Source organism: Chanodichthys erythropterus, chromosome 16, assembly GCF_024489055.1.
Source record: "Chanodichthys erythropterus isolate Z2021 chromosome 16, ASM2448905v1, whole genome shotgun sequence".
NCBI lineage: Eukaryota > Metazoa > Chordata > Actinopteri > Cypriniformes > Xenocyprididae > Chanodichthys > Chanodichthys erythropterus.
Window position 1 is genome coordinate 14,447,501 of NC_090236.1, and position 12,391 is coordinate 14,459,891.

The 12,391-nt window shown below is 39.6% G+C and overlaps 1 protein-coding gene across 8 annotated transcripts in view; it reads right to left on the reverse strand.

The window, feature by feature from the left end:
- Positions 1–12,391, reverse strand: part of si:ch1073-391i24.1 (receptor-type tyrosine-protein phosphatase mu) — a 217,712-nt gene that overhangs the window by 128,436 nt on the left and 76,885 nt on the right. For all 8 annotated transcript variants that reach the window (XM_067361858.1, XM_067361856.1, XM_067361855.1 and 5 more), the window contains 3 exons: positions 11,845–12,119; positions 4,131–4,209; positions 811–926 (listed from right to left, as the gene is read on the reverse strand). In XM_067361858.1, coding sequence (XP_067217959.1) covers positions 811–926; positions 4,131–4,209; positions 11,845–12,119 — 470 coding nt within the window. The remainder of the gene's footprint in view (positions 1–810; positions 927–4,130; positions 4,210–11,844; positions 12,120–12,391) is intronic.

The window sequence follows — 12,391 nt, forward strand, 5'->3', positions numbered from 1 at the left end:
TTAAAACATCCCGCAAGTTTCAGAGCTTAAACCGGAAACAAGTGGATGGTTTATTTCAATGCCGTCCTGGATTGCGGCGGAGGATTATATGTTTGTTCGGAGCATATGACTGAGAGACAGTGTAATGGAGAGAACCGAACAGATGAAGCAGCGACTGTATTAAATCTGACAGCAGCTGCATCATAAACCATCAGTAAATGATTTCATAATGCTGTAAATGAGTTTTTTAATGGATAGTGTTTTCAAAACTCTTACTCTTGTGCAACAGGGAGTGGCGTTGATACGGTTTCCTGTGCAGTAACGTTAGCCAATCATATCAGTGGATGTTTACAGACACGCCTTAAAGGAACCGTGCTCAAGCCAGAGAAGACGTGACACGATCGAGCTATCAGAGGGACGATCGCTGAGATCAGAGCAAACCCAAAGCGGCTTCATTAAACTCAGTAAACCGTAATGATGCTGAACCGCCACACGTCCCGCGTCCCTAGACGGATAGATGAGGGTGTAAACGAGCCTCTGGGTTTAATGAGCCACTCTGCTGCGGGACGCTTCATGAACAGGATCATTCTGACCGGATGGAGGGATTGTGTGTGTTTTTACAGACAGAAAACTGGATCACTGGATTAGTGTGTGAGACGTTTCCTGATTCATTTTGTATTAATAAATAGAGAAACAGTAAAACCTTCCTCCCATGATGAATCATGATTGTGTGTGTGTGTGTGTGTGTGAGTGTGTGTGTGTGTGCGTGTGAGTGAGTGAGTGAGTGTGTGTGTGTGTGTGTGTGTGTGTGTGTGTGTGTGTGTGTCTGACCTGCAGCCAGAGGTTGAAGTTGTCTCTCCACTCTCCGTTGACGGTGCAGTGGAAGGTCGCGGTCTGTCCGGCGTTCACCTCCACTCCTTTGATATGGAGGAAGTGTGGCGTGTTCACTGGAAGCAGAAACGGCCCGTTATTTGAATGTCTGCACAATAACAGACACTGAATAAAACACACAGTCTGGAGTTTCAGAAGAGCTACTGAGACTAAAACTTTATTTTACAGTCCTGATTCACAAAAACATACTATGATTTAAAGGGTTAGTTCACCCAAAAATGAAAATTCTGTCATTAATTACTCACCCTCATGTCGTTCCACACCTATAAGACCTTCATTCATCTTCAGAACAAAAATTAAGATATTTTTTGATGAAATCCGATGGCTCAGTGAGGCCTGCATAGCCAGCAATGGCATTTCCTCTCTCAAGATCCATTAATGTACTAAAAACATGTTTAAATCAGGTCATGTGAGTACAGTGGTTCAATATTAATATTATAAAGTGACGAGAATATTTTTGGTGCGCCAAAAAAACTAAATAATGACTTATATAGTGATGGCCGATTTCAAAACACTGCTTCAGGAAGATTCGGAGCGTTATGAATCAGTGTGTCGAATCAGCGGTTCGCGAATCGCGTGTCAAACCGACAAACTACTGAAACCATGTGACTTTGGCACTCCGAACCGCTGATTTGATTCATAACGCTCCGAAGCTTCCTGAAGCAGTGTTTTGAAATCGGCCATCACTAAATAAGTCGTTATTTTGTTTTTTTGGCGCACCAAAAATATTCTCGTGGCTTTATAATATTAATATTGAACCACTGTACTCACATGAACTGATTTAAACATGTTTTTAGTACATTAATGGATCTTGAGAGAGGAAATGTCATTGCTCAGGCCTCACGGAGCCATCGGATTTCATCAAAAATACCTTAATTTGTGTTCTGAAGATGAACAAAGGTCTTACGAGTGTGGAACGACATGAGGGTGAGTAATTTTAAAGAATTTTCATTTTTGGGTGAACTATCCCTTTAAGAATGTTTAGATATTTGTGCTGCAAAACAAGACATGAAATATTGAGGAGGAGTTTGAGTTCATGAGGCTCAATATGATTTTAACCTCGATCTCTTCAACAAGATGTTTTATTCCTGATATCAATAACACCCTCTCAAACTCCTTATTTTCAGAAGGAGCAACACACAAAAAAATCTTTATTAGTTTCTCATTTAATCTGCGCACAGCTAATAATATTCCCCTAAATCACTAACCTTAACTCTATTGATTTAAGTTTTGAGCGGAGCCGGCGTGTTCTCATTAGTCTCTACAACAAAGCGCACTCATATCTGGGTCAATATGCATTTAAAACCAAAAGCATCTGTGAGATGAAAGTTCATTTAAATCAAGTTAGGAAGTATAATGTTTGAGGACCGCAGGCCGCCGTGACCTTGAATTGATCCGCGCTGGTTCTGCACAGACACAGACACGCTGCTAATTTAATCACGGCCTCTCTCCGTTCTTCCTCGCGCTCTTCAATATTTCAGCAGTCCCATTTGAAGTGCAGCCACCTTTACTGCCTCCACCCGCCAATCTTCCCCGCGCGGCGGCTGCATCTCTTTCTCTTATCGTTAAAGTAGTGTTTTTTCCGCTGTGATGATAGCGAGACCACCCGCTGTCTGAGAGACGCTCTGCCATCTGCTTTCATGGAGAGCAAATGAATGACAACTTCAACACAATCATCTTTCAAAAATAAAAACATTAGCGCTACAAACATGTTGATATTGACCTCTGATTAGTTCATCGCAGAGACACGCTGCATACTGCATTCATATAGTCTATAATGCACATGATGTCTTTTTAAATAGTAGGCAGTGCTGATTTAAAATTTGGCAATTTGTAATTTTGGCAAGGCATATTAGAGAAAAGCAGTTTATATTTTATATATATATATATATATATATTAAATTTTATTAAAATAATAATTTAATTAAAATAAATATACTTTGATTTCATAACTAAATAAATGAAATAAACAAAAACATTTTATTAAATATAATTTGTAAAATATAAATATAAAAACATTGATTTGAATAATAGACAAAATGCAAGGTAACTTAATCTAAATATTTATCATATTAATTTTTCAATCGAAAATATATAGCTACCTTTTAAATGTTAGGATGAGGGAAAAGTAGTGTAAAAAATAAAATCGATAATAATAATAAATAATAATATTAAACATAATAAAAAATAAATAAAAAGGATTAAACAAATTAAATAAATTTAATTGAATTAAAAATAAATAAATTGATTAAAATAAATATATTTTGAATATATGACTAAATAAATAAAATAAACAAAAACTTTTTATTAAAATAAATATAATTTGTTTTATATTAAAATATGTTAATAATAACAACAAATAATAATATTAAACAATAAAAAATAAATAAAAAGGATTAAACTAATTAAATTTAATTGAAATAATTAAAAATAAATAAATTGATTAAAATAAATATATTTTGAATATATGACTAAATAAATAAAATAAACAAAAACTTTTATTAAAATAAATATAATTTGTAAAATATGTAAAAAAAATAAATAATAAATATAACTACGGAAGAGGACTAGGGCCAAGTAATAATTAAAAAAAATAAAACCATCTCGAGATCTAAGTCATTATAATGCAAGATTAAACTCGTTAAATTGATAAAAAGCTCAAAAAAGCTTTTTTGTTGAAAATGATGCTTCTTTTAGTGAAACTTACCCACAATGAAATGTGGGTAAAAAAAGAATGCATGAAGATAGAATAAAATGATTTTTAAAGCAGAGGCTCTGTTCTTTCTTTTTGACATATTGTGACACACGTTCAGATATTCAAGCAACAAAATATTCAGCAGGCCTTTAAAGTTTTGTGAAAATGATCTAAATGCTGCCGCGGCGGGCAAACGCTGGAGGGGAAAGAGTTAAATGACATCAGAATCAAGTTCTTGAGCGTTTCTCAGGAGATGCCGTCTATGCAGAGTGTTTCATTTCACTTATGAGGCCTATGAAGACAGCAGAATCCCACTTGACCCTTTCATTCTCCTGCTAACAGTGCCTCTTTCACACCCTGATATCTCTCCTGCATTACATGAAAGCTTTATCACCATCTTTCCTCCTCTTTTGTTTTCTTTATTACGCTCTCTTTTATGACTCTCCACGCCTGGAGAAAGACGGACGGAATTGATATTTGGAGGGTGGCAGGAAAAGGCCAAGGAGCGGGTGATGAGGCTGAGTTTACGACAGCAGAGAGACAGAGAGACAGAGACGGGTCTTACTGCACTGATGGCCCTGGAGGACGACGTCCTTGATGGCCAGCAAGCCGCGCTGCCCGGAGGTCACCACTTCAAAGACGATCTGCGGAGGAAAGAGAAAGCTCATAACCACAGTGATAAATGGACACGCTCTCAAAATGTCACACACACCGGCACGGAGGACTCCCGCAGGGGCCGAGGTGAGGATTTAAACAACGCGCACCACAGAGATGAGGAAAGCGCCATTCACGCTGGTCATTAGTGGTCATTAAAACACCATTTGGCTTTAGTTATTGGGCTAAACTTGTTAAACCAGCGGGCGTATGGGGAGCAGGCTCCAAGGGTGCCCATGGTGAATCGGCTGTCTGTCAGATGGCGGCGTTTATAGACGCGGTAAATCACGGCTCTATCAGCGAGGTGCTGCGGCAGCATGTGCTAAATCTGCTCACCTCAGACTCGGTTTATACAGCCAAACAATTCAACTCGACAGCCAGACTCTGGGGGTCAGGGCTAAAGACTGCAGAGTGAAGGATTCTGGGATACATGCTCTTTGCTAAGGTTTCTATTATGATGCATATTCAGCGTGCGAGAGATTTGACAGGCGTCCCTTGAGCCGGTTCCGCGGTGCGGGGCAACATCACGGTCACACCGACCCGCACCAGCGAGCTTTAGTTTCCTGAATATGTGGAAAAGAAGCTTGAATTAAATTTAGATTAACTTGATTAAAAACCTTTTCTGTCATAATTTACACTCCCTCATGACTTTTCAAACCTGTATGAAGTTCTTTCATTGTTAAGGGACTGAATGCAGGTTGAATCTGAAGATATGTGGTTGAGAGTGTCTGTTAATGAACCACCAGTCACTGCCGTCCTCAAACAAACATGAACACAGACGCTTGTTTGACTGTGCTGTCAGACAGAGGGCCAGGGTTCCCCCGGACGGACACAAGCTCAGATGAGGGACAGGAATGACTGGCTTCCTTTGGGAACTGGGTGCGGTTCTCCAAACAGCCCGTAATATCACACAGCCCTGCCAGCTCGCATCTAGCCACATACACACACACAGCAGTTGCCGCTTTAACTCCATCACTGCCATCAGGAGACTCTTACTGCACTCAAGGACCTGGACGAGAGAGGAGAGACAACGACTGATGAGACGAGACTGGCGGTACGGTTCTCCCTGCGCATCCATGCAGCCTAGCATGGATAAACACCCCCCTTAAGATAAACAGAACTGAACCAACATAAATGTATTGCAGATATCATTAATATCAATATTTTTGATGTACTAAATAATTTGAGAAATTAGGGGAATCAGAAGGCCGAATCCTGGCTGGACGAGGAGGAGGAGCTGGGGATGGAGGAGGGTATGAGGGGATGCTGTGATAGGCGTCGTACTCCTATAGGTAGACGTGAGTCAGCTGATGCGAGCTTGACTGACGTCACCTGTCAGAATTAACTGTACGCTTGATTTTGATGAGATATTATGAATCGTGAAATGAGAAGAGAAGAGACAAGATATCAAACGAGACAATGTTTGATCTGATAAGATGAATCAAGTGATGAAACAAGGTGAGAAAAGGTGAGGAAAGACAAGAAGAGATGAGAAATCAGATGAGACGAGGTCAGAAGAGAAGAAACGCGACAAGAAATCAGATGTTTGGTGAGAAGATGAATCGAGAGGAGACGAGAAAAGATGAGACGATACGGGACAAGGTTTGGTGAGATGAGATGAATTGAGAGGAGACGAGACAAGAGGAGACAAGAAGAGACGAGATGAGAAATCAGATGAGACAAGATTTGATCTGATAAGATGAATCAAGTGATGAGTCAAGGTGAGAAGAGACGAGAATGATGAGATGGGATGAATCAAGAGGAGAAGAGACAAGACGAGAAGAGACACAATAAGAAATCAGATGAGACAAGGTTTGTTCTGATCAAATGACATGAATCGAGAAGAGAAGAGAAGAGAAGAGAAGAGAAGAGAAGAGAAGAGAAGAGAAGAGAAGAGAAGAGAAGAGAAGAGAAGAGAAGAGAAGAGAAGAGAAGAGAAGAGAAGAGAAGAGACGAGACGAGATAAGACGAGACGAGACGAGACGAGACGAAATCAGAATAGACAAGGTTTGATGAGATAAAATTAAATCAAGAGAGACAAGGTGAGAAGACGTGAGATGAGAGGAGAGAGGAGATGAGAAAATTTGATATGATTTATCAAGAGATGAGAGGAGCTTTCAGACTCTTTTCTGTTCCTGTAAGTTACATTGTTTGTTCATGGACCAAAAAACACCACAAAAGTGAAAGCAGTGCGAGACGTGTCTCATTACCATCTCACTCTTGTCTCATGAAGAGACCGAAGGCTCATTGGGACATTTGCACTCTCATCGCTCTCTAACCCTTTAAACATTAACTCAACAGAATCTTCTGACTTCAGCTTGACACACGAAAGCCCTCACATACACAGAGATGAAGCTTTTGTTTTTCCCAGCGAGCGTGTGTGTCGAGATGTAAACAAACTTCTTGTTGCGCTAATGACATTAAACTGGGATTAAAATTAGCATCTCACTGACTGAAGACTTTCGGTTCCACATCACTCTGAACTGACCTGCAGACACTGTGTACAAGAGGTCAAAGGACGAATGCGCTCGTGAGAACTGGACAGATGTAGAAATGCATAAAAACTAAATGCCCGTCACATCCAATTAAAAGTTCTGATCGCTGACCTGATCGTACCAATTAGCGCAGAGGCTTCAACCACATCTTTCTAGTGAGGAAAAACATCAAATCGAGCCTGTAATTACAAAATAATGTCCAAGCACCAGGTGGTTTCATTTTGACGATCACTTATGATACTGTGCAATTAAAGCAACCAATAATTATCCTGACGTCGCTAATTAGATACACATTCGCTTTATTCTCATCACACACAGCGATGCATGTGAAATCTTTTCGAGAGCCTTAATGACACTCACTAGTTAGAGATCAAACACCATCCCGTCGAACTAATCGAGCAACATTTGAGAGTGCACATCATTCCTAAATGCAGACGGGATAGAAATAGAAAGTCACGGGAAAGTCACAGACGCCAACAATTTCAGCCAACACATGGGCGGCTCCTGCAATCTGTTACACTCAACCCATGTCAGATATGTTGGGACACTCATGTTAAACCGCTCCCAGAGTCGGAATGCCGGACAAATGTGCTGGATGTTTGAACACAAGTGAAGGAGCATATTTCAGGCGGCTGATGTTAAAACCACAGCTGCTCTCAGTTTACCACAGTACCCACTACTGTTAATCTGAGTTACATGTGTGTGTTCCTGTTTCTGAATGAGGAACTGAGGCAGATCAGATCAGGGTTACATGAACTTTTTCTGCTTTACACCAAGATTGTGACAAGCACTCCAAAATCAGCCAATCAGAAGAGTGTGTGGGTGGAGTCTCTCTGCAATCGCAACCAAATCAATCCAAAATCAGCCAATCAGAAGAGCGTGTGGGCGGAGTCTCTCTGCAATCGCAACCAAATCAATCCAAAATCAGCCAATCAGAAGAGCGTGTGGGCGGAGTCTCTCTGCACTCACAACCAAATCAATCCAAAATCAGCCAATCAGAAGAGCGTGTGGGCGGAGTCTCTCTGCACTCACAACCAAATCAATCCAAAATGAGCCAATCAGAAGAGCGTGTGGGCGGAGTCTCTCTGCAGTCACAACCAAATCAATCTATAATCAGCCAATCAGAAGAGTGTGTGGGCGGAGTCTCTCTGCACTTGTAACCAAATCAATCCAAAATGAGCCAATCAGAGGAGTGTGTGGGCGGAGTCTCTCTGCACTCGTAACCAAATCAATCCAAAATGAGCCAATCAGAAGAGTGTGTGGGCGGAGTCTCTCTGCACTCACAACCAAATCAATCCAAAATCAGCCAATCAGAAGAGCGTGTGGGCGGAGTCTCTCTGCACTCGCAACCAAATCGATCCAAAATCAGCCAATCAGAAGAGCGTGTGGGCGGAGTCTCTGCACTCGCAACCAAATCGATCCAAAATCAGCCAATCAGAAGAGCGTGTGGGCGGAGTCTCTCTGCACTCGCAACCAAATCAATCCAAAATCAGCCAATCAGAAGAGCGTGTGGGCGGAGTCTCTCTGCACTCGCAACCAAATCAATCCAAAATCAGCCAATCAGAAGAGCGTGTGGGCGGAGTCTCTCTGCACTCGCAACCAAATCAATCCAAAATCAGCCAATCAGAAGAGCGTGTGGGCGAAGTCTCTCTGCACTCACAACCAAATCAATCTAGAATCAGCCAATCAGAAGAGTGTGTGGGCGGAGTCTCTCTGCACTCACAACCAAATCAATCCAAAATCAGCCAATCAGAAGAGCGTGTGGGTGGAGTCTCTCTGCACTCGCAACCAAATCAATCCAAAATCAGCCAATCAGAAGAGCGTGTGGGCGGAGTCTCTCTGCACTCGCAACCAAATCAATCCAAAATCAGCCAATCAGAAGAGCGTGTGGGCGGAGTCTCTCTGCACTCGCAACCAAATCAATCCAAAATCAGCCAATCAGAAGAGCGTGTGGGCGAAGTCTCTCTGCACTCGCAACCAAATCAATCCAAAATCAGCCAATCAGAAGAGTGTGTGGGCGGAGTCTCTCTGCACTCACAACCAAATCAATCCAAAATCAGCCAATCAGAAGAGCGTGTGGGCGGAGTCTCTCTGCACTCACAACCAAATCAATCCAAAATCAGCCAATCAGAAGAGCGTGTGGGTGGAGTCTCTCTGCACTCGCAACCAAATCAATCCAAAATCAGCCAATCAGAAGAGCGTGTGGGCGGAGTCTCTCTGCACTCGCAACCAAATCAATCCAAAATCAGCCAATCAGAAGAGCGTGTGGGCGGAGTCTCTCTGCACTCGCAACCAAATCAATCCAAAATCAGCCAATCAGAAGAGTGTGTGGGCGGAGTCTCTCTGCACTCGCAACCAAATCAATCCAAAATCAGCCAATCAGAAGAGGGTGTGGGCGGAGTCTCTCTGCACTCGCAACCAAATCAATCCAAAATCAGCCAATCAGAAGAGCGTGTGGGCGGAGTCTCTCTGCACTCGCAACCAAATCAATCCAAAATCAGCCAATCAGAAGAGTGTGTGGGCGGAGTCTCTCTGCACTCGCAACCAAATCGATCCAAAATCAGCCAATCAGAAGAGCGTGTGGGCGGAGTCTCTACACTCGCAACCAAAGAGTGACTGAAACAATCTTTAGCATTGAATACACTTGGATGTAAAATTAATGTATGATGCATACAGTATATAAAATATGAATGATGATAATTATTTTACGATGAATCTCAATAACAATAAATTATATAAAATAGAAATTTTATAAGCAGTTCAAACCTCAAACATATACATATTTTCAAGATCTGAGATGAATTATCCATTGTCTCTTTGAGATCACGCAAAATAATGTTCTAACTTATCTTAGACCTTTTTAAGATTAAATAAAAGCACATAATTAGTTCCTGCGATTATCATTGTCATCTTTGTTTGTATCTGCAGCCACGATGTCACAGAAACAGAACCGATTAGAATCCTCTGTTGTTCGTTGCAGCTAATTATGATAAAAACTCTGATTAACATGATAAAGATACTTTTTTAATTGTGTGTTGTGGAGTTGGGTCTGGTTAGGACAGGGTGTTAGCAGCTTCACAGATGCGATCACTAAAGATTTGGAAAGTCATTAGAGTTAATGAGTAAATTAATTTTAATTATTGCCTGAATTATTCCTCTAATGCAATCAAAAGTTCAGTAAAGCATGAATAATCTGACAGAAGCCCATTTAAAATCCTTTTGAATCGGCTCACAGTCCTCCACACGTCACGATGAAACTTCACAAATGAAACGATCACGTGTTTGGCGGTGTGTTCTCCTAAACCATCTAATCAGGCCGGGTCTCGTCGTAACCTCTCGCCCGCCTCCTCACTGCCGCTCTAATGGAGTAATTTACCAAAGCACGCTTTCCCCGCGCGGGGTCACGGGGGCTCGTTCCACCAATTAACACGGGGCTCCGTCAGCACCCATGAGAACGGGTCACTAATAACCAGCATGTGTGAAATCAGACCGTCTCTCTTCATGCTCACAGCACATGTGAAAATCAAGCACCAGAGGAGCAGAAAATCTGATTCTCTTTTTCTCTCTAATGGGGGCAGATTTTCATTACATTCACCTGAAACTGATGGGCAGGTGGCAGCAAGACAACACACACACACACACACACCTGTGGGGCTGCATGATTCATGAAAATAAAAACAACACAATATGGCTTTGCGAGATTATCAAAATGCAAAATGCACGTCTTCTTTGACACATGTGCAACGCATGATCTGGTGTTTTTAGCGTCTCAGAGCACATGAACTCTGAGTTTGGGGCACTTATAATGTGCATTTAATAGTGAAACATGTCAAACGTATTCACAAACTTGTAATGAGACGCGCTTATAAACTGGCTGTTGTCATCGAAAGAGAAGCTTTAAGGTTGCCTGCAGTTTTCTAAACTAAAAACTAAAGCTGGTACAGCGTTTGAAAATGAAGAAATTAAGATAGCCATAAATATATTAGTGTTGCAATTTTACTGTTGCACTATAAAATAAAAGTAGTATTTTATTATTTTGCTTGTACATATTGTTTTTATTTTACAGTGTAACATTTATTAATTTAATTTATTATTTTATTAAAAACAACATTAATGATAAAAATATAAAAATTACAATTGTAATATTTATTTTCTTTTATTATTTTATTTATTTACAATAACAATAATAATATTAATAATAACTTAAACACATAATATTGTCCTTCAATTTTTTTTACAATTTTATTTTTATTACAATAAAAATTATAATAGTAATTTTTTTATTTAATAATAGTATCAATTACAACAATAACAATTATTATTATTATTATTATAACATTAATTTTTATATTATTTTCCTCATATAGTTTTTTTATTTTACAGTGAACATAAAAACAACAAAATGCATATTAATAATAAAATAAAACACTTATTATAACATTATTTTCATTCAATATTTTTATTTTACAGTAAAAATTACAATTGTAATATTTATTTTCTGTTATTATTTTATTTATTTACAACAACAACAACATTAATAGTATTAATAATAATAATATAATACTTTAACATTATTTTCCTTCAATATTTTTTATTTTACAATAAAAATTACAATAGAAATTTCTTATTTTTATGTATTATTTTATTTAATAATATTAACAATTACAACAATTACCATAATAACAATTATTATTTTTTATAAAAAACTAATTATTATATTATTTTCCTCAAATAGGTTTTATTTTACAGTGAAAATAATAGTGATATTTCTTATTTTTTTCATTATTTTATTTAATAATAATATAATAAACTATTATTATTACTGTTATTATTATTATTAATAAGCATTGATTGATTGATTGATTGAATAAAAATAGCAACTACCTGTTGGTCCAGTAGTTCAGATCAGTTCTGCTGCAGAACATCAAAAACCTTCACTATAACACGACAGCTATAAACTCATGTAAACAAATCTGAATGATAATAGCATCTGGTGTGCAACATTACAAAAGTCTTCAACACAAATCCATGTTTTTGTGAATCATCTACAGGCCAAAACCAACGGCATGAGAACACACGAACGATGCGCTCCATCAGGGTTTAGTGTTTCTCACATCTATATTTGCTCACCTGGTAGAAGTTGGGCCAGTATGTGCTGATGGCCAGCTCCACCTGGTTCCAGCTTCGCCCGGCGGGTCCAGACGTGTTCCACACGGGCAAACCCATGGGGCTGTTGTTCTCCTTGATGTAGACGTTCAGATGTCCAGGCCTGCCGCCCTCTCGGCCCGCAACATAGAACTGAAATATGACGCAGTGCGTGTCGTTCTCTTTGAGCTGCGGAGTGAAGAGTAAAGCCTTCTGCCCGGCGAACCGACCCGACGAGTTCACCATCATGAACGCTGAACCTGTGGAGAAGATCACAGTGATGACATGAGCGTGAGAAATGTGGTTTATGGAGTGTAAATACAGGTGCTGATACTGAGAGCAGATCATCACACGCCGCTGTGTTTATGAGACATATGGAATACATTAATGTGTTTATCAACATGGTAAAATCACTGCAGTGCCGGCAATTGATTAAAGAGGAGCCACTTCATTAAGGGAGCAGCTTAATTCATCTTAATTAGCATTGCTAATTAATGTATATCTGTTTCAATCAGGTGCTGCCAAATTTAAC